The 22,377-nt window shown below is 37.9% G+C and overlaps 1 protein-coding gene across 2 annotated transcripts in view; it reads left to right on the forward strand.

Moving 5' to 3' along the window:
* Positions 1–22,377, forward strand: part of spag1 (sperm associated antigen 1) — a 47,547-nt gene that overhangs the window by 4,283 nt on the left and 20,887 nt on the right. The window contains exons 3-10 of one of the 2 annotated variants that reach the window (XM_031903153.1): positions 1,399–1,558; positions 2,386–2,496; positions 4,770–4,831; positions 5,182–5,297; positions 8,764–8,869; positions 9,982–10,112; positions 18,008–18,114; positions 18,503–18,608. In XM_031903153.1, coding sequence (XP_031759013.1) covers positions 1,399–1,558; positions 2,386–2,496; positions 4,770–4,831; positions 5,182–5,297; positions 8,764–8,869; positions 9,982–10,112; positions 18,008–18,114; positions 18,503–18,608 — 899 coding nt within the window. 2 annotated transcript variants of the gene reach the window in all.

A 22,377-nucleotide genomic window follows, 5' to 3' on the forward strand; every position in this document is an offset into this window, starting at 1 on the left:
AGAAATTGTTTTATAATTTACTAGTCTGTCAAGTCAAGTCATCTTTTCTAGGAAATCATACACTTTTGGTTTATATGAAAGAACAGTGGAGGGAAACCCCTTTTGTCAGCAGTTATTGAGGATTTGCACCTTTAAAAGTGACCTGCCCAGCTGCCCAGCCAGTCTATAAACTATTTTCAAAATATGCTGGAAGACATCAGTTCTGGCACACAGCCGATTCCGAGAATGTTGGCAATGCAGCTGGCTCACTCAGTTTGCCATATTGGGCAAATGCCACAGATCATGGCATGGTGCAGATTCACTATTAACACATACTGCACTTTTGCAGAACAAGACATGCATACATGCATTAATATTTCTGTGCATCTCAGACTTCTTTAATTTGCCATCTAGGAGGTCCAGTTGTGTGACTGATGTGGATAAAGTCACACTGCACTAATAAGAATGGAAGTTCAGAAGATTTTTGCTTGCACTCAGCTACCTAATAAATATTACAGGTAGTTTACAAAAACTGCCTTCAGTTTGCCCTCTGCCCTCTTCTCCTTAAAGATGTGTTAAATCTTGGGACATTAAAAGTCTTTCGCAAAAAATTGGTTAACAGGATAGGTAAGGCTGATGACCAATTTTAGTGTATAAAGTTGAAAGTTACATTGTGGGTATATTATCTTCCACTTTTTTCATTATCTTCCACTTAGTTCATAGTACACTTACACAATGGTTACTTCCCAGACAGGGATAACTAATATGTTATACAAAATGTGTACTATATTGAGTATCTTTAGTGGGTTAGAGTGTCAGGAAAGTTTTAATAATTGACACATTTGTCATATTCAGTACTTTTTTTCAATGTTAAAACGTACGCAGTTGCTTTTATCAGCAGACCACCATTCATTTATATGGGGTGCTCAGCAGCAGCGCAGTGCATCACCTACCCCAGTCCTGACTCCTCAGTGCTTCCCCCTAGCCTGAAATAATATACCCTCTAACACAGGGATCCCCAACCTTTTATACCCTTGAGCCATGATTTCATTTAAATGAAAAAGTGTTGGGGAGCAACACAAGCATGGGTAGCAATAAAAGCTATAATTGGCTACTTAATAGCCCCTATGTGGACTGGCAGCCTACAGAAGGCTTTGTTTGGTATACTTGGTTTTTATGCAATCAAAGCTTGCCTAACCAGAAGCTCAAAAATAAGCACCTGCTTTGAGGCCACTGGGAGCAACATCTAAGGGGTTCGTGAGCAACATATTGCCCCCGAGTCACTGGTTGGGGATCACTGCTCTAACAAATCCACAAAGGTGCCAAGCCTGAAATAAGCAACTTTATATTATTTGTACAGTTTGTATAATCAGTGCAAAGTAACTATTGTACATTTAAAGTCAGAAATTGTCTCAAAAGGTCTGGTGAAGAAGGACATTACCCAGAACTAATAGTGTTTTGTGAGGAACAGATTGGGAATTTAGCTCCTCACAGTCGTGCTTTGCGGAAAGACAAACCCCCTGCCACTGCCTCTGACTTCTCATCAGAAGACTGGACAAATATTGCCAATGATTTAAAGGTACTTAGTTTGTTAATATGCCCACAGCATTGTGAGTAAAATATCCACTATATTTTGGTTCATTAATATCATATAGTACAGGTATGGGACCTGTGGTTTTTCCGGATAAGGGGTCTTTTTGTAATTTGGATCTCCATACTTTGTCTACTAAAAAATAATTTAAACATGTAAACAATTGTATGTATAAAGCATGGTGTAAACAGACATGCTTACTTGTTCCCTATTGGCTCCCACTCCATTCAATAGAAAGTATGGCCATTAGCTTCCCACAAGCAAAAAATAGTTTTCTGCTGATGCAACTAAAAGAATAACATATTTAATTATTAAACTGTACTTTGATTGAAGACTCTTTTGGGACTGGGGCTGTGACTTGTTATTTTTATGATTTATAATCACTGTACTGCACTGAGGAATATGTCAGCACTATATAAATAAAGCATAATGATATTATAAGGGTACTTGAGTTTGAGCTATACAAAAGCAGAATACCTTGTTTTAGACTTTCAATCACTTTCAGTATCTTTTTACAATTCAAATGTGGTTTGGTTCATTATTGTACAACAGCATAGTAGCTGATTTTTCAAAAGGCATGTCTCTAATTTGCCACAGAAGGGTAGAGAAAATGCCTTTCTCACTAAAAAGCAAGAATGATAAAGGAGATTAGTTTTGTAGTCTTTTAATGAACTGCCAGTGTAATGGACAAACAGTGGGCAAACATTTAGCCATTTTACTCTTACATAGACACATTGATTTTGTCACTTTAATACCATATTTTGCAGGTTGTGGTTTTATTAATCAGCCAATCTTTTCACTTTATTTTTTTACAGGAGTGGCTGGTGGATATGAAAATGAAAGAGCAAAACGAATCTGTTATTCCACCTGACACAGAAAATCTTCCACCTATACGGAGTTACACTAGTCTCCCCGCTGACAATAAGGTAGGGAGAATGTGGGACCAGGAATTTACTATTTGTCTACTGTACAGGCTCTGCAGCTTTTAATATGGACCCACCCTATTGCTTCTGGAATCATAGATAGAACTTGTGTCCAATGCATATCTTTACCTCACACAGGATTAAAATACAAAATCTATACATAAATCTTTACATTATCTATCCTTTACATTTATTTAGATATAGATAATGTACAGATTTCATATATAGTTGTAATGTATTGATTATGGTATGGATTTAATGAAAAGTCTGTTGTCAGTAATTATATACCCCTGTTAGACCCACTCCGACCATCACTGATGTCACCAAAGGAGGTGGCAGAGTGATATCGAGGGAAATGATGCAGGTGGGTGGAACTCACATTGTTCCATTCATTTCCAATGATGCTGTAAAATTTTGACTGAAAAATCCCTGAACATAAACTGAAACAAATTCCCACTAGCTTCTATAGCATCTTATCAGGTTTTATGTTTTTCATCCAAGATTTGATAAGATAATAAACCTAGAATATCCAAGTTTTTTTTTGTTTTTTTTTAAATCTTTATTTTTATAACAAGTAACATTTTTCCAACACATAAAGTACAATCAGATAGAGGAAGATTAGTAGTAAACATTGTAGATTTCACATTGCAGAGAAAAGTAATCTTTTATACATTTACGGAATATGGGTAGGTTATAAAGTAGAGTTCCAAAATAGTTAACTAATAGCACCCTAGTTGGGTGTACTAAATTGCAATGGGGATAAGTAGATAACAAAGGGTGATTAGTAGATGAGAGTGAGGCATAAGTAAGTAAACAAAGAATGTATAGATTAATATATTTATAGAAAGCACACATGTTGATGAATGCAAAAATAAAAAGTCTTTCTAACTGCCACATTTCAAAGTTGGCCATTTTTACCAAATTTCAGAAAAATGCTGCCTAGTTTGCATTTTACTATATTTAAGCTCCAACAGTTCATTAGTTACTAACACAAAATATCCTAGAAATGATTTACAGGGGTTATTTAAACAGTTTGATGCCCAATATGCATAGGATTACCAAATTATGTGGCATGTATAGGCCCCAAAATGATAATAGTGGATATGAATGGTCAGCAACTTTTATTTTATGTCACTTTTTTTTGGTATAAATCATTTTGATTGTTTGACAAATTGTCCCTTTTATGTTTGAGGACCATGAATTGATTTAAATTAGGATATCATACTGAAAAGTCCATAAAGTCCACTGAGCAGTTACGTGGGGAATTGAAATCCATTGGAGTGCCTCTATTGGCCACAGGCCTTCATTTGGACAGCACTGTAATATAGAATGCTTTGTTCCCAATTTAAATGTCAAAATATACCATGCAGTAGAACCCTGATTTTCAAATTTACAGGGGATCATGTCAAAATGGCTTACCGGTAAATTCTAGGAAAGTGTAAAATCTGGGAAAAAACTGTATATTCTAGACAAATTCTAACATTTGTGGGGTAAAATCAGCATTCTACTGTATTTATGAATTGGGTTCCTTCTGTTTGAATTTGCTTAAACTAGCCCTTGAAGGAGGAATAAATGCAAGATAACACAATTATAAATAAGATTAAAAAAAAAGATTAAAAAGAAACCTTAAAGGACACATCAACCCAGAATATATTTTTTTGCCTAATAAAACTAAATTCCAAGCAACTTTGCAATTTGTAATGTTTTTTGAGTTAGCTGTATATATAATTGCTATTAAAAGCAGTGTTTGCCTGTCCTTTTCTATTCTCTGCCCTGGTGGCTCTGGCATTTGAAACAATGTAACACATGGCAGCAGGCTGACAGACCTGACTTGCTGGAGGAGACTGACCTTTACAACATTGTTTAAAAAGAAACAACAAGGAGTTCAGCAAATGCTGCTTTTATTAGCAATCACATTTACAAATAACTTTTAAAGCCCTAAACCTTTTTAATAAATTCACGTTGGAAAGTTGCTTAGAATTATGCTTTCTTTTATTAGGCAAAAAATTATTTTTGGCGTGACATGTTCTTTAACAAGATGCAGTGTTCCATACAAAGATGCTTCAGATCTCCTATGATCCTCCTATGATATTTATCTATATCAAAAATAAATAATGAACAAGACACTGAACACTAGGTACAATGCCCACCCCGGATCCTGTGTTATAGTTTGGTTCAGAAACATCTCCAAGAATGAAGATAATTTTATACTTTTATAATAGTATACATGTGTATTTTAATCTTTGCAGTCATTATTTTTACTTTCATTGTAGCAGAGAGGAAAAGAGAGGACAGGATTGAGCAAAAAAGCCCCACGGGACTACAGAGACTGGGATAAGTGAGTGTGTTTTTCTGATAACATAGCATGCTAAACAGCTGATTTACAAAATAAATTGTGAATGGGGCCTCATTAGTCAGTTAAAGAAATTCTGATACCAGTCAAAGCCTTCGCTGCAGAAGTTTCACAAGCAGTGAATATTTAGCATATACCCTGAACCTGCTGATGAATGATCATTTTACTTATTTACATTTTAACTGAAGGGGACACATCTGCAGCCTGCAGAAGGGGGGGGGGGGGTGCCCTGTGCCACCAGCCTCAGAATGGCTCTTATCAAGAAAATGTCCTTGGTAAAAGTAGGAAATTCTTATTCTTATTAAACATTGCAGACATTCTACTTCATGTTTTAGATTTGATGTGGAGAAAGAGTTGTCAAAAATTGAAGATAACCCTGAGACAAAGCAACAATCAAAGACAACAATAAATCCTAAAACATCAGCTATTAAGAAGACGTTAGACACAGCAGGTAGGCAGTGTTTCCTTTGTTTGTGTCCTGCAAAACCACTTCATGCCCTATATAGGCAGTGTCAGTTTTGGGGCGTATTGCTCTGCAAGTTGTGCTTCCACTGAAAGCAAATTGCTAAATGCCCAAATTCAGCTCCTAAGACCTACAAGTACCCCAGTTCCCAGAATGCTTGGGAACTGGGGTTTTCTTGATAAGGGATTTGGATCACTAGACTTAAAGTCTTAAAGTCTACTGAAAACTCATTTAAACATGAAAAATAATTCAAACATTAATTTAATCCAGTAGGATTGTTATTTGGGAATCATGTATAAGATATTGTTTTATTATTGCAGAGAAAAAGGAATATTTTATTTAAAGATTTAATTATTTGTTGAAAATGGAGTCTATGGGAGGTAGCCTTCCCATTATTCGAAGCTTTCTGGATAAGGGGTTTTCAGACACCTGTACCCATACTTGTAGGTACAACTGGGGTTTCATCAAAACACCACTGTAGGCCGATTTCTTACCTGCAGATGCGCTTGAAGGTGCCTACAGGGCCAAAACAATGCCCTCAGCCTAGCTATTAAACCACAGCATATGTGTAGAGCTGTGAATATGGAAGCAGAGATTGCTGTGGCCTCCCTTTGGAGTCTACCTCTTTTGGACCAGATTAGCAAATCTTATTCATAATTATAGGTGATAGTTTAACTTCAGTAATAAAAATGCAAAAAGGTAGAAGCTGATTCTGTCTTGCACAACACTGGTGCATAACACATAATGCTAAAATGAAATTTTCTTTGAGGCTATTTTATGTTTTGCAGTCTGCAGTGAATAGAAGAACAACAGTAATGGATTGTCTTGTGGGGAGTTCACAAAATAGAGTGCAAGATTAGCACTATTCACTTTAAAAATTGAGTTTTTTTCTGCAAATTAAAGCAAAATCACAGAATATTTGTTTTTTTTTATATTAGTACATATCTTTGGTCATACATTTTCTCTGTATTTGGCCAGCTACCATTACTCTAGTTCAGTTTTTTAGGCATTCATGAGTGCCAGCATGCTCAGCTTGAGTAAGTAGCATTGCCATAGATTCAAATTAAAGAGAATATAACTTTCAAAATAATTTTGACCTCATGAAAGATAATGTAACCCTAAGCAACTTTCCAAAACACATTTATTGTAAAATTTTGACTGTTGGGTCTGACAATATAGTAGAAGACAAGACCCGATTCTCAAAATAACTTGTTTCTTCACACAAGTATAGTTACATAGGGTTGAAAAAAGACCATCAAGTTCAACCCATCCAAGTAAACCCAGCACACACAACCTGTACTTACCAATCTATACATACATATATACATACATATAGTTATATATACAACCACTAATACTAACTGTAGATATTAGTATCACAATAGCCTTGGATACTATGCTTGTTCAAAAACTTATCCTGGCCCCTCTTAAAGGAAAAGGAAAGGCAAAGTCACTTGGGGGTGCCAAAATGTTAGGCACCCCCAAGTGACTTAAATCACCTACCATTTACCCCGGGCTGTTGCCCCTGTCCGGAGAGAACAGCACCAGCCCGGGTACCTGCAGCGCTTCCTCCTTCCTGCGCTCGCGCCGAACTTTAACAGAGTAGTCAGCTTTTCACTCTAATGCGCATGCGCCGGTCCCGGGAATTTGCCAGCAAAACGAAGCAGGAAGGAGGAAGCGCTCACTACAGGTACCCCAGGCTGGTGCTGTTTTCTCCTAAAAGGGCCCCAGCCCGGGGTACAAGGTAAGCGATTAAAGTCACTTGGGGGTGCCTAACATTTTGGCACCCCCAAGTGACTTAGCCTTTCCTGGTCCTTTAAAGGCATTAACAGAATCTGCCATTACCACATCTCTAGGAAGGGTATTCCACAACCTCACTGCCCTCACCGTGAAAAACCACTTTCGCTGCTTCAAATGGAAGCTCCGTTCCTCTAATCTAAAGGGGTGACCTCTGGTGCGTTGATCATTTTTAAGGGAAAAAAAACATCTCCTATCTGCCTATAATCCCCTCTAATGAACTTGTACAGAGTAATCATGTCCCCTCGCAAGCGCCTCTTTTCCAGAGAAAACAACCCAAAGTATGGTGATACAGCTGACTTCTGCTCCATTCTTTCAAGATTCAACAGTGCTGAGACTAGCAAGGCACAAGCAGACACTGCTTTTAGTAGCAATCACATGTGCAGATAACTTTAAATAAACAACTATAAAAAAAAAAATTATAATCATAGTACCATGGGGGTACGAAATGTGTAAGGTGGATACACCTTTGTATGTGTATTGATTTTTTAAGATATAGACTTGAATAAATGTATTTCTTATGTATTAGTTTTGTTAAATTTTTTTTATGGTTGTTTATCTAACAGGCCCTTTTGAACTGGGGGCTATATCCCGTTACCAGTGGCCTTATTTACTACTGGTCTGTGTGTGGTTCCCCTTAATTTAATTAGCAGATAACTTTATTTGTAATGAATGTATACTGGAAAGTGGTTAACAGTATTTTTGTTAATTAGGACAAATTACATTTCTGGGTTTATGACGCAGATAATATAGAAAATAATGGACCCCTGTTGTAAAACATAGCGGTATTATAAGTCACAGAGGAGTTCCATAACCATATAAAAGCATGAGGCTGAGGCTTTTCTACAGGTTATGGAGCTCGTAGGTGACTTATAATATCCCTATGTTTTACAGCAGGGGGTACATTATATATTATAATAAACAAGTTCCAGTGAACCATGTGACAGAAATTACATCAAACAGGAGACCTTCCTCAAACACCCTGGCGCTCCAAAGTGAGAAGCTCGGTGCCCAGTGCTGGAGGGTTCAGCACTCTGCCAAATAATCACAAATTGTAGAAAGCAATGGCACTCAGAGTGATTACAAGCAGGGCAGGTCCTTGCAAATTTTATTGCGGAAGTGCAACGTTTCGGGGCAGAAAACCCCTTTGTCACTAAGCGCTGTTTACAAGGATATAATTTCATATAAATTCATATAAATCTCATGGCTCTAGTATAATAAGACGCTAAACTTACAACTGTATTTATAATGGTATATAATGCTTAGATTGTGATCGCTTCGTGGAAGGACCTCCTTCATACCATGTCTTATACCACATGGCGCTTAATCTCTGTATATTTATACTTACTTATTATAATGCTTGTCATCCCTGTGAGTACCTATTTATATTGTAAAATTGTACAGCCCCGCATTTCCTTGTAGCACTATATAAGTAAAGTTATACATACATACACACACACACACACATACAGGGATGATTAATCATATAGCTATAAGGATCAGCTCATATGGATAGTAACCCTGTTGGCCAGTGCATTCTTGCATATAATTTGTAGCTGTCTGCTGTGAACCCTGCAGTGAATCTTTTTATGTCCCATTAAATAAAATCTGAGGAATATGATTTAATAGGGATATTAAACTTAACGATATTTTACAGGTTTGAGCCCGACACAAAGAAGATTTATTGCAGAAAATGAGAAAGAAAAGGGAAATGAAGCTTTCAGATCTGGGGACTACCAGGAAGCAATAGTATATTATAGCAGGTAAGTTTGTTACTTTTTTTTTTTTTTTTTTTTAAATAAGAATATTTTTTATTTAAAGGTATATAACATATAAAGTTGCTATTTACAGACCAAGCATTTTCAGCTTTTTAAGGTAGCCATACACTGTAAGATCAGCTTGTTTGGCGAGGTCACCAAGTGAGCAGTTCTTCTCCCATTATGCCCACCTACGAGTGGTCGATAACGGGCTAATTCGATCATTTGGCCCTGGGGTCTCTTGAAGAAAGACAGGCCATTCATCTTGGTATTCTGTAGGTACCTGGATATTCAAGGGCTTCTTCTGTAATGTAGAAACCTGAGTTTGTTTTTATATGAGACCACTGCGTATGGAAAAAATGTATTTTATTTTGTGACTTTAAAGGATAAGTAAACCTTATAAGTGAATACGAGAATTTTATTCTAAACACTTTTGAAATTTACATTTGTTATTTTTTTTCATGACTTCAAAATATTGAGGGAAATATGTACTGTTAATATAATTGAATTTTGTTACAACAGCGCCACCCACTGGTCTGTTCCAACCATGATGTAGTCAAGGAAATTGTCAGGTGAAAGAAAGAGGGCTGGTTTGATGCTCTTCTGGTTAGGAAAGATGTGAGGTTTCTAATGTTTTTCCAAACCAGAAGAATATCAGAATCACTAACTGTAATATTCTAACTTTAGTGGTTAGAGTTGTTATACATATGTAGGTACTGTGAGGATCATCTCCTACCTAGAAACCAGATGTAAGTTTTTTCTGTTTGGGGAGCATCCCTCCCTTTGCATACTCCTACCATTGAGCTGAATACTTCCCTTAGTAGTAGTTTCCTTAACCATATTCCATTATAGGAAGGAAACCCTTTTTCTACTGAAGAATGTAGTTCTGGCCAGCCATTTGGTTGCTTTACATGACAATAAATATTTCATTAGACAGAAGTAGAATGTATGAAGTTTTGTTTCCTACACTATGCTGCTTACAACGCCAGCTGGGATATATTTAATATGATAAGGAATTTATCTGATAATATAGAAACTAATGTATTTTCATATAAATTAGACACTATTTGTGTTTATATGTAAACATTTTAGATCCATTTCATTTGTTTCTCTTTTAGGAGCATTTCTGTGTTTCCCTCAGCAGCAGCATATAACAACAGAGCACAAGCAGAGATCAAGCTGAGTAACTGGCGGAAGGCACTGAATGACTGTGAGAGAGTGCTGGAGTTAGATCCTGGAAACACCAAAGGTAAGAAAAGGAAATATGTTGTTTAGCTGGATTAACATGCACAGGCAATAGAAGAACAAGGTGGGAAAAGTAGTGAGGAGTTTCCTTACCTCCAAGGCTGATTTTCCGTTTTGTCATAGGCGGAGGGTGTCTTTTTTGTTTGGGGAGGCTAAAGATGGGCCATACATAGACTGACTTAAAGCTAATGTGAGACTTAAAGGAAAAAGAAAGGTAAAGTCACTTGGGGGTGCCAAAATGTTAGGCACCCCCAAGTGACTTTAACCGCCTACCTTTTACCCCGGGCTGGTGCCGCTGTCAGGAGAAAACAGCACCAGCCCGGGGTAGCTGCCGGCGCTTCCTCCTTCCGGCTTCGCTGCGCGCGCATGCGCAGTAGAGTGAAAAGCCGAACTTAAACATTTAAGTCGGCTTTTTCGCTCTACTGTGCATGCCCGGCCACCGGCAGTTTAGGAAGTGGAAGGCGGAAGGAGGAAGTGCTGCGCTCCAGGTGCCCCGGGCTGGTGCTATTTTCTCCTAACAGGGGCACCAGCCCGGGGTACAAGGTAAGCGGTTAAAGTCACTTGGGGGTGCTTAACATTTTGGCACCCCCAAGTGACTTTGCCTTTCCTTCCCCTTTAATGGATTCACTACCTCTTGCTGTTCCCAATGATTTCCAGGCATACTTTGCAATAGTGCAGATGGGAGTGCTTTTTTTTACCCTAAAATGCTTAGGATGTATGTATGTATGTATGTATAACTTTATTTATAAAGCGCCACAAGGGTACGCAGCGCTGTACAGTCTTACAGAATACAAAATTACACACAGGGAGGACAAGTGATATAATAAATAAATACAATAAATACATATATGTATATATATATATATATATATCAGTCCTGATGGTGTCTGCACTCCAAGGCTTTTAGTATTCTGTGGGGTGCACAGCCAAAATCTGAGTATTTAGCATGAAATAATCCATGGCCGGCACACCCTTAAAATTCAAAAAAATTTTTATTGAAAACTCATTGTTTAAAAACCAACGTTTCGGTCCTCATTAGGACCTTTATCAAGGATAAAACAACGGTGTATCATCTCACATATAAATACCCTTGCAATCTAAACAGAGTGAAAAAGGGGCCCAATCCCCATTTCCAAACCATTATGTAATTAGCCAATGCTGTTACGTGTGCAGAAATTCAAACGGGCCAATGCTTGGCCTATATCAGTGCATATAGAATATGACAAACTCATTCAATAAACATAAATAGAGTGATCATGTCATAAAACAACCTTATATCACATAAAACCTAATATATAGCGTAATAACCATATGACATAAATAATTAAAAGTGCTTTGCCATAAAATACAATGTTAAAGTGCAATAATCATAAAACACACTTATAAAGGTGCAATATATATTCTCACCATACAGTGTCACCAGTGCATAAAGTGAGCTCATTTAGTGTCCATAAAAAACTTTTTTCCTTTTCAAAAAATGTCCTGTGGGAAAAAAATAAATACTATATTGTAATTCTATCCCAATAGTAAGTGTCCATTAAAAAAATTATTATCTGACACCTTTTGGAAATACTACAATGGTATATACAGAAAGTCTCCTGAAAATATCTATCTAAGTCAAAAAACAGCTCAAATTTAAACATCCATTTAATGCACCTGTAATTTGACAGGACTATCTAATTGATTCAAGCCGTTTACAAATTGATCAAGTAAATCTGTGGAGCCCTCCCAAATGAAAAAAATATCGTCAATATAGCGTCTGTAGAACGCGCCATATTTTCTGAATAATACATTGCCATATATGTTGGAATTTTCGAACTCCCACATATAGGCATTTGCATATGAGGGTGCCGCACGTGACCCCATGGCGGTACCAGTGCGCTGTATGTAGAATTGGTTTTCAAACTTAAAGTAATTCTTATGCAATATAAATTCCAATAATGATAACGTAAACTCAATGGGAGGGCCTTTATAACTCGAATTTGCCACAATCAAATTTCTAACGGCTGACAATCCTGCCTGATGCGGTATACATGTGTACAAACTTTGTACATCCATGGTAACTAGCGTCATTTCACCTAAAGGTGCAGTGATACTTTTGATCAATTTCAAAAAATCGTTGGTGTCTTTCACATAACTATTAATGGTTTTAACACATGGTTGTAATAAAAAATCAACAAATTGGGCAATTCTCTCATTGAGAGATCCCCTGGAAGAAATAATGGGCCTACCAGGTGGTTCAGTTAAATTTTTGTGCACCTTAGGTAAAGTATATATTACTGGCACCGTTGGATGTACTGGCACTAGATATTGTAACATGTTATCGGTAATCCACCCTTGTGTTTTTGCCATATTTAGCAAATCCATCAACTCTTCCTTATACCTACTTGTAGGATTGAACGTTAATTTACCATAATTACATGGGTCAGATAATTGTGATAACAGTTCATTCTTATAATACCCATAGTTCATCACTACCACCCCACCACCTTTGTCAGCATTGCGTACAATAATGTCCTTTCTCTGTTTCAGGGTCTTGATTGCCTCTTTCTCCACAGCATTTAAATTGCCACGCCATTTATTTTTCGCCATATATGACTTTGATCCTGTGAGTAACAATGCATCCCTTAAGACATTCCACAGGCTCATTAATAATGACATGGCAAAGACATATATGGCGAAAAATAAATGGCGTGGCAATTTAAATGCTGTGGAGAAAGAGGCAATCAAGACCCTGAAACAGAGAAAGGACATTATTTTACGCAATGCTGACAAAGGTGGTGGGGTGGTAGTGATGAACTATGGGTATTATAAGAATGAACTGTTATCACAATTATCTGACCCATGTAATTATGGTAAATTAACGTTCAATCCTACAAGTAGGTATAAGGAAGAGTTGATGGATTTGCTAAATATGGCAAAAACACAAGGGTGGATTACCGATAACATGTTACAATATCTAGTGCCAGTACATCCAACGGTGCCAGTAATATATACTTTACCTAAGGTGCACAAAAATTTAACTGAACCACCTGGTAGGCCCATTATTTCTTCCAGGGGATCTCAATGAGAGAATTGCCCAGTTTGTTGATTTTTTATTACAACCATGTGTTAAAACCATTAATAATTATGTGAAAGACACCAACGATTTTTTGAAATTGATCAAAAGTATCACTGCACCTTTAGGTGAAATGACGCTAGTTACCATGGATGTACAAAGTTTGTACACATGTATACCGCATCAGGCAGGATTGTCAGCCGTTAGAAATTTGATTGTGGCAAATTCGAGTTATAAAGGCCCTCCCATTGAGTTTACGTTATCATTATTGGAATTTATATTGCATAAGAATTACTTTAAGTTTGAAAACCAATTCTACATACAGCGCACTGGTACCGCCATGGGGTCACGTGTGGCACCCTCATATGCCAATGCCTATATGTGGGAGTTCGAAAATTCCAACATATATGGCAATGTATTATTCAGAAAATATGGTGCGTTCTACAGACGCTATATTGACGATATTTTTTTCATTTGGGAGGGCTCCACAGATTTACTTGATCAATTTGTAAACGGCTTGAATCAATTAGATAGTCCTGTCAAATTACAGGTGCATTACGACAGTAATAGCATTAACTTTTTGGATGTTACTGTATATAAAAATGCACAGGGCCTACAGACCCTTATCTATACTAAGCCTACCGATAGGAACACACTATTACACTACAAGAGTCATCACCCTAAACATCTCCTTAACTCCTTACCCAAGTCACAAATGTTGCGGGTGGTTCGTATCGATAGTGAGTTGCCTTATAGAATTCAGGATTTAGAGACAATGAAAAACAAGTTCATCGCCAAAGGGTATCCGGTGCAATTGGTGCAGGATGTAATGAGTTGGGCAAAGGAAGTTGACCGTGAGCAGGTGCTAACACAAAGTGACCAAGGGGATATAGGTCCGAAAGTGGACAACAATGAAGTGTATTATGTATGTCAGTTCAGTCCCAACAGTAAAGAGGTCAAGAATACTATTATGAAATATTGGGACATCATATATACTGATGAACAACTGAAGTCCAAAATAGGTAGAAGGCCAAAGTTTAGTTATAGTAGGGGTAGAAATTTGAAAGAAATATTAAGCCCCACAGACCCGAGGGACAAATATGTTACACAAAGCTGCGCACATTTCCTGAGCCCGCGCCCCGGTGTATACAAATGCACAGGATGCGTGATGTGCAATTGTCTAATATTGGGGGCTCATTTTACTCACCCACATACAGGAAAGAAATACAGGATCAGGCAGCGCATGACATGTGAGTCAACTAATGTAGTATACATCATCAAATGTCCATGCGGGTTGCTGTATTGTGGTAAGACTGTGAGGCAGCTTAAAGAGAGGATAGGCATGCACCGAGCAAGCATTAGAGCAGCCCTAGATCCAGAACGGGCGACTAAGATTAAGAAAATGGAGGAACACAAGCAAGATATTGCACAACAACCGGTTGCTAAGCACTGGGCCGAGGCAAAGCATGATGCTTCTTCATTCCGGTGTATGCCTATAGAGCAGATTGAAATACACCCTAGGGGTGGCGATAGCGGCAATAGACTGCTCAGGAGAGAAGCCTTTTGGATCAGTGAGTTAAATTGTGTGCACCCTCAAGGTTTAAATGGATGTTTAAATTTGAGCTGTTTTTTGACTTCGATAGATATTTTCAGGAGACTTTCTGTATATACCATTGTAGTATTTCCAAAAGGTGTCAGATAATAATTTTTTTAATGGACACTTACTATTGGGATAGAATTACAATATAGTATTTATTTTTTTCCCACAGGACATTTTTTGAAAAGGAAAAAAGTTTTTTATGGACACTAAATGAGCTCACTTGATGCACTGGTGACACCGTATGGTGAGAATATATATTGCACCTTTATAAGTGTGTTTTATGATTATTGCACTTTAACATTGTATTTTATGGCAAAGCACTTTTAATTATTTATGTCATATGGTTATTACGCTATATATTAGGTTTTATGTGATATAAGGTTGTTTTATGACATGATCACTCTATTTATGTTTATTGAATGAGTTTGTCATATTCTATATGCACTGATATAGGCCAAGCATTGGCCCGTTTGAATTTCTGCACACGTAACAGCATTGGCTAATTACATAATGGTTTGGAAATGGGGATTGGGCACCTTTTTCACTCTGTTTAGATTGCAAGGGTATTTATATGTGAGATGATACACCGTTGTTTTATCCTTGATAAAGGTCCTAATGAGGACCGAAACGTTGGTTTTTAAACAATGAGTTTTCAATAAAAATGTTTTTGAATTTTAAGGGTGTGCCGGCCATGGATTATTTCATGCTATATATATATATATATATATATATATATATAAGTGCCATGTGGTATGAGACACAGTAGGAAGGAGGTCCCTGCCCCGTAGAGCTTACATAAAAGTATTTACTTCTGTGAGGGGTTTTCCATACATTTGTGTTTGGGATCAGTTTAATGGGGTAGTTCACCTTTAAATTAACTTTTAACATTATGTAACATTAATATTCTGAGACAATTTGCAATTGGTCCTCTTATTTTTAATAGCTTTTCAGTTATTTAGCTTTTTGTTCAGCAGCTCTCCATTTGGTAGTTTAGCAGCTATCTGGTTGCTAGGGTCTTATTTACCCTAGCAACCAGGTAGTGGTTTAAATAAGAGATGGGAATATGAATAGTTAAGGTGCCCTGCATGGAAAAATAAGTAATACAAATTACAATAATAATACAATTGTAACCTTGCAGAGCAATACTTTTGAAAAAGAGGCAGAAGACAGGCAAATTATTCAAACACTGTAAAAAAATTAATTAGGAAGACCAATTGCAAAGTTGCTAGGAATAGGCCATTCTATAACATGCTAAAAGTTAACACAAAAGTGAACCACCCCTTTAGATGTGTTTACGTTAGTTTTATAGAAAGAAAGGCAGTGGGTACTGACACCCCAGGCATTATATACAGTGAGATGCAGTCTGTATTTACAAAACCAGCACATTATATGCAGTGAGATGCAATGGGTACGGATGGCAGAGATTCAGGCCCTGGCACTATAACACTGGCACTGATACACAACATTGGCTCCACTGTAACTAGAAATGAACAAAACAATGACAAAAGTAGAAAAATCACATTGTGCTTTTTCCCCCTGAAAAAGCACAATGAGCTTTTTCAGGGGGAAAGAGTTAACTTACCATCCATCTGTTAGGATTGGTGATAGGGATATTATAGATATCAGGTGACAAAAAAACAATTTAATTGCAGCTAGTGATTCAGCCTATAGAACTGTATAGTACCTGTGTATAGTGCCTGCGTATTGCACCTGCGTATTGCACCTGTGTATAGTACCTGTGTAATGCACCGGTATATAGTACCTGCGTATTGCACCTGGGTATAGCACCTGTGTATAGTGCCTGGGTATAGCACCTGTGTATAGTACCTGCGTATTGCACCTGGGTATAGCGCCTGTGTATAGTGCCTGCGTATTGCACCTGGGTATTACACCTGGGTATAGCACCTGTGTATAGTGCCTGCGTATTGCACCTAGGTATTACACCTGGGTATAGTTCCTGCGTATTGCACCTGGGTATAGCACCTGTGTATAGTGCCTGTGTATTACACCTTGGTATAGCACCTGTGTATAGTGCCTGCGTATTGCACCTGGGTATAGCACCTGTGTATAGTGCCTGCGTATTGCACCTGGGTATAGCACCTGCATATTGCACCTAGGGTATAGCACCTGTGTATAGTGCCTGTGTATTGCACCTGGGTATTACACCTGGGTATAGTACCTGCGTATTGCACCTGTGTATAGTACCTGGGTATTGCACCTGGGTATTGCACCTGGGTATTGCACCTGGGTATTGCACCTGGGTATTGCACCTGTGGGAGTGGGATGAAATCTGCAGCAAAAGTTCAGAGTTGGTTCTTAGGTAAAGTTACAGCCTACAGATTCACATTTTCAGTCTTCATTTCTGCACTGCACTGTGCCTTGATTGGTCAGTTTTACTGTCTGTCAAGAAAGCTGTGCTCTGATTGGAGAATCCACAAGAAGAAAGATCAAATCAGAGCACAGTTGATTACAGCAGAACAGAGCTTGCAGGAGCAGGAGAAAATTTCCAGGACAGTGCACAAAGGGAGTCATTTTTTTTTGTTTGTTTCTTTTAAGGTGCCAAGCAGGTTTGGGGAGGCTTAGCAACATGAGCAACATGTTGTACCTGAGCCACTGGTTGGGGATCACTACTTTTTAAAGGGAAGCTTAAACCAAATAACTCCAAAAACCACTGGTCTAGTATATTTTTTATGATTTTCATTTCTTTTTTTAATATTGTATTGCTTATTCTGTGAAGTTGCTGAGTACTCATTGTAAATTTAAATATCCAGTTACCATGAATTTTGAGAGGCCCAGATTGTGTTTCTTTTTATTTGTTCAGTTTCAGATAAATAAAAGAAAATGATGTGTCTGTACATATCACACTTTGTGATTCAGACTGTCATTATACTGTTGCCTGTTATTCACAGAACCATCAAAGCACCACAGCACATGCAGGATCTAAAATATCTTTAAATAAATAAAGAGAATAATGAAACACCTTTTAAATAAATAAAAGGCTATAAAGTCACAGAAGAACTCTATGACCTTATAAGGCATTAATAATGACTTCACTTTCTTTCTGGCTGTCTATTAATTGTATACAATGAGTATTATTATGAAGTGGGAATAACTGCTTTAGATTTCATCAGTGCTAATAATTTCTCACTAATGTTCTATAATTGTGTTCATTGTTTTGTAATATATGGAATCGTTAAGGTATTTTAAAGGATAAATAACTGCTTTTCTTTTTAAAAACTAGCATATTTACGGAGGGCCACAGCCCATAAGAACCTGGCCAATTACAAGGCAGCAACAACTGATCTAAATAGAGTCTTAAGTCAGGAACCAGATAACCCAGTTGCTAAGGTAGGTTTCATTTTACGTCACTAAGCTTTTATATTCTGCATAAAAATAATGAAAATATAAACTAAATTTGATTTTGCATGATAAGGTTGCAGGGAGTTTCTGCATGTGAAATGTTCATTGTACCACTGGTGATGTAATTGCATTTCTTTGTGCAATATAGTGAGTCTTGCACAGTGAGTTGCTGCACTTGGAGTGCACCCTTTATTTGTCTGAAAGAAGTACATAAACAAATCAGTAATTTCAGGTCTTAATGTACATTTGTTGGAGTCTTTCAAAATTCTTCTACCTCTGCAGTGATCTGGCATTAAAACTCCACTTGTGGCCTTGAGTTGAAATGGCAGGTTATTTTATAGCATGAAATGTCAGCTCTTGTTTTTATTCCTTACAGAAAGAGTTTGCTGAAGTCGAGGAGCTGCTGCAGAAGGCAGAGGAAGCGAGTCGGTGCAAAGGAAGGAAAATTGTTATTGAGGACATAGAAGGGTCAGATGAAGACGGTAAGCCTACCTCAAAATATATATGAGGATAGTAAAGGAGACCAGTTCCTTGCAAAAAAACATTTGTATTCTTTTAGTAAGTAGATGAAAAGAGAAGAAAACAAATTCACTGGATGGGGGCCAATTTGTTAGGCCCCCAGCACTGCAATGTGTCAATGCTAGCCACTGTGCCACAGTTCTGTCCACTATAAGATTAACCTCTACACTTCTAAGTTAACTTAATGTGCCTTAACTCTGGGGCTATCCTCACAAAAGATGCACAAAGCATTGGGTAGTTACTCCGAAGAGAAGGATGCTGATTTGCTGACCTGGACAGTCTAGTGTGGACAGTCATAGAGTAAATGATGCTACTTCCACAATTAATAAAAATTTAATCATCAGCAACTTTCAGATATGCAATAATTACACATTTATTATGGTTTTAAAGTAATATGTAAATATAATTGCTTGTAAAGGCTTATTTGTCTGACTGTTTATATTCTTTGCACTTGACTGCTCTTGACTTCATACTGTTCTGATTGTTTGGAATAACAGGAAAGTGGCCCTACTACTGGCTGCCAGCCAAGAGGTCAGATACCATACAGGATTGCCAGTCTATTGCCATCTTTGATTTCTTTACAAAGAAGAATTCCCATTAGTCCTTATCCCAGCACAGCTGTACTTTCTCTCATCAGTGCATAGACACATACAGTGGTGTGATAATTTCGGACCAGTTAATATACCTTTATGTTTCTAGACTGTGGAAAGACATAGGGAAACCCACAAACACAGAAGAAAATGTTTAACCCCATGCAAATGTCCTTTTGAGAATGAGATCCAATCCCACTGAGCTGCTCTTTGTCTAGTAATCATGTAGTATGTAATAGGATTGAAGGTAGTCCCCCTTTATTGTCACATATTTTGTCTCTCTTTATTTGTGATCCATGTTGTCTCAGCATAAACTTCTTATGGCAGTCGTCCCCAAAGTTTTTTGCACCAAGGACTGGTTTCAAGCTAGACAATTTTTCTAGGGACCGGCAGGGGGTGGACACGCATTTTAGGTGCATAATAAAACACAATAAACTAGTGCATAGTATATAGTTATGACACAAATAATGTAAATGTAATTATTTTATACTATGCACTTAAGTTCTATTATTATTGCATTGTAATAAAAAAATTTTAATACAATTTACCATAATACAGAACCAGTTGGAGACCCGAGCTTGTTTTCCTGCAACTAGGCGGTCATTATGCCCGTGACCCGTGATCCGCGTCGTTATTCATGCAACACTTTTATTTGTGTCGCTATGCATGCGACACATTCATTCACGTTGTTATGTGCGTGACGCGCTCATTTGTGCCGTTATGCATGCAGCGCTTCGTTCTCTACGCCATGGGTGCAACGCATATCCACCACAGCCGGGATCAGAGGCGGCCCAGTGCAACACAGCCTACGACCCGCCACTGGTCCTCGGCCCTACCTAAGGGCCAAGTCTTTGCTTTTTGGTGTATGCAGTCTTCACCCTGATGGTCTATATCTCGTCAGTGTGATTTGATCACATTACCAGAGCAAATGCCCTAACTGCTGAAAATAGTATTCATAATTCCATATGTATAAATGCTACGATGCATTGAAGGATTTTAGCAATATTCGTAAGCTTACAACTTCATAATAAATGGAAGGTAAACACAATGTACATTTTCTCTTTAAGGGCAATTTGACAGCACATACCATGCATATTTCAGGAGTGGAGAAGGGAAAGCACTTATAAATCTGGGGAAATTACATTATAAAATATTTGCTAGACAAGCTGAGAAGATGTATTATTCATGTTTCTTGTGCCCAGACTGGTACAGCAGGTCTTGGCTTGTGAGCACATCTCGCTTTCAGTTTTGAAACATTTTGTAACAGCATAAATTGGGGTATCGATGGATTTTCAAATCAACCAGACCATCTGGGCCCCACTGCAAAATCATTTTAAGGCCCTGACATGAACTTATTTTTCTGGTTTTTGTTAGGACAGTGATAATCTCCTGGACATTCTGTTTAAGATCAAATAATATCCAAATGCTTTATTACAGCTTTGGGCCTGGAGGACCCTTACCGTTGATAGAGGCCTTCCGTCTCTCATCATGTAATGCTCCCTTCAGTCTAAACCTGCCTGGCACACAAATAGAAAATAATTCAATCATTAAATAACCTGAGCCTTGGAAAAAGTCCAGGACACCCGCACATTTCCACAACAGTACTATATTTTTATTCAGGTTAATGAACCGGCATGTACAGCCATGTCATTATGAAGACTAAATTATCATTGTGTAAATTTATGAGTGGCCTAGATTTTTGTCATGACAACATTGGTATCCATGAATTTCCTTTCATCAGCCAAATGAGGTTAGTTTTGTTTTGACTGAACACTTACCACCGGGGAAATATTATTCTCAAATTCTGCTTCTATTGTTTTATCTTTCCTTCTTTTAGTAATGTAATGAAATCCCTACTGCCTAGGTGCAAAATTTGCCCTGGGCCACCCCCTAACTAACACACCCTTACCAGTACCTACCACACCTTACCTAATACTTTTCTCTGTGCTATCTCCAGCAGACCCCATTGGGGTATGGGGGGGCCTGGTGACATTGCATGCCCAGGGTAATCCCCAACTCCCCAGGGTACTATTCCAGTGGCTGCCATCTTAGAGATTGTGATGAGGCAGAGTAAAGTGGGAAGTTGTATCTGTCAGCTCCTTCAGTCCAAGTAAGCAGCTTATCTGCTTGTTTGTAGGAACCCCTACATGGGGGGGACCCTAATGGGTCTACCCAACCAATATCTGGCCAAAAATCGGGCAGATTTCGATTGATCTGGTTTAAAAATCTTGTCAGAGCGATGACCGATTCAGCTCCTTGATGTGGTCCTCGCTCCGACAGCCTTTTCCTCATAATTGTGATATGATTGAAAGTGGATCTTTCAATGTATGACCAGCTTAAAGAAATTCTGTCATGGGAAAACATGTTTTTTTCAAAACCCATCAGTTAATAGTGCTTTTCTAGCAGAATCCTGCATTGTAACCTGTTTTTCAAAAACACAAACAGATTTTTTTATATTTAATTTTGAAATTTCACATGGGGCTAGCCATATTCTTCATTTCCCAGGGTGCCACAGCCATGTGACCTGTGCTCTGATAACTTCAGTCACACTTTACTGCTGAGCTACAAGTTGGAATGATATCCCACCCCCCCCCCAGCAGCCAATCAGCAGAACAATGGGAAGGGAGCAAGATAGCAGCTCCCTGTAGGTATCAGAATAGCACTCAATAGTAAGAAATCCAAGTCTGGCTTGGGACTCAAGAGACACAAGAGGTTACCTGAAAGCAGTTCTAATGTGTAGTGCTGGCTCCTTCTGAAAGCTCAGACTCAGGCACAATGCACGGAGATGGCACTTTAATATTACAACTAAAAAAATGCTTGTTGCTTTGTTGGTGTAAGAATAACATTTTAAATGGTAGAGTGAATTATTTGCTATGTAAACAGTGTAATTTAGAGACAAACAGTATACCATAAAAATCATGACAGTATCCCTTTAAGGAGAGGAACTAAGTCACTTTACATTGTGATTCCCTTACGTCTTTTTGCATTGACCCTGCCATGGTGAAATTCAGATGTTTCAATAAATTCACTGACCATTTTGATTACTTTACATTGAATAGCATGCTTTTAAATAATTTATGGCAAAATGATATTAGATATTAAGAAAAAAAAATCAATTCTTTTCGCAACATTAAACTGATAT

The sequence above is a fragment of the Xenopus tropicalis genome, chromosome 6 (genome assembly GCF_000004195.4).
Source record: "Xenopus tropicalis strain Nigerian chromosome 6, UCB_Xtro_10.0, whole genome shotgun sequence".
In the NCBI taxonomy this organism is placed as follows: domain Eukaryota; kingdom Metazoa; phylum Chordata; class Amphibia; order Anura; family Pipidae; genus Xenopus; species Xenopus tropicalis.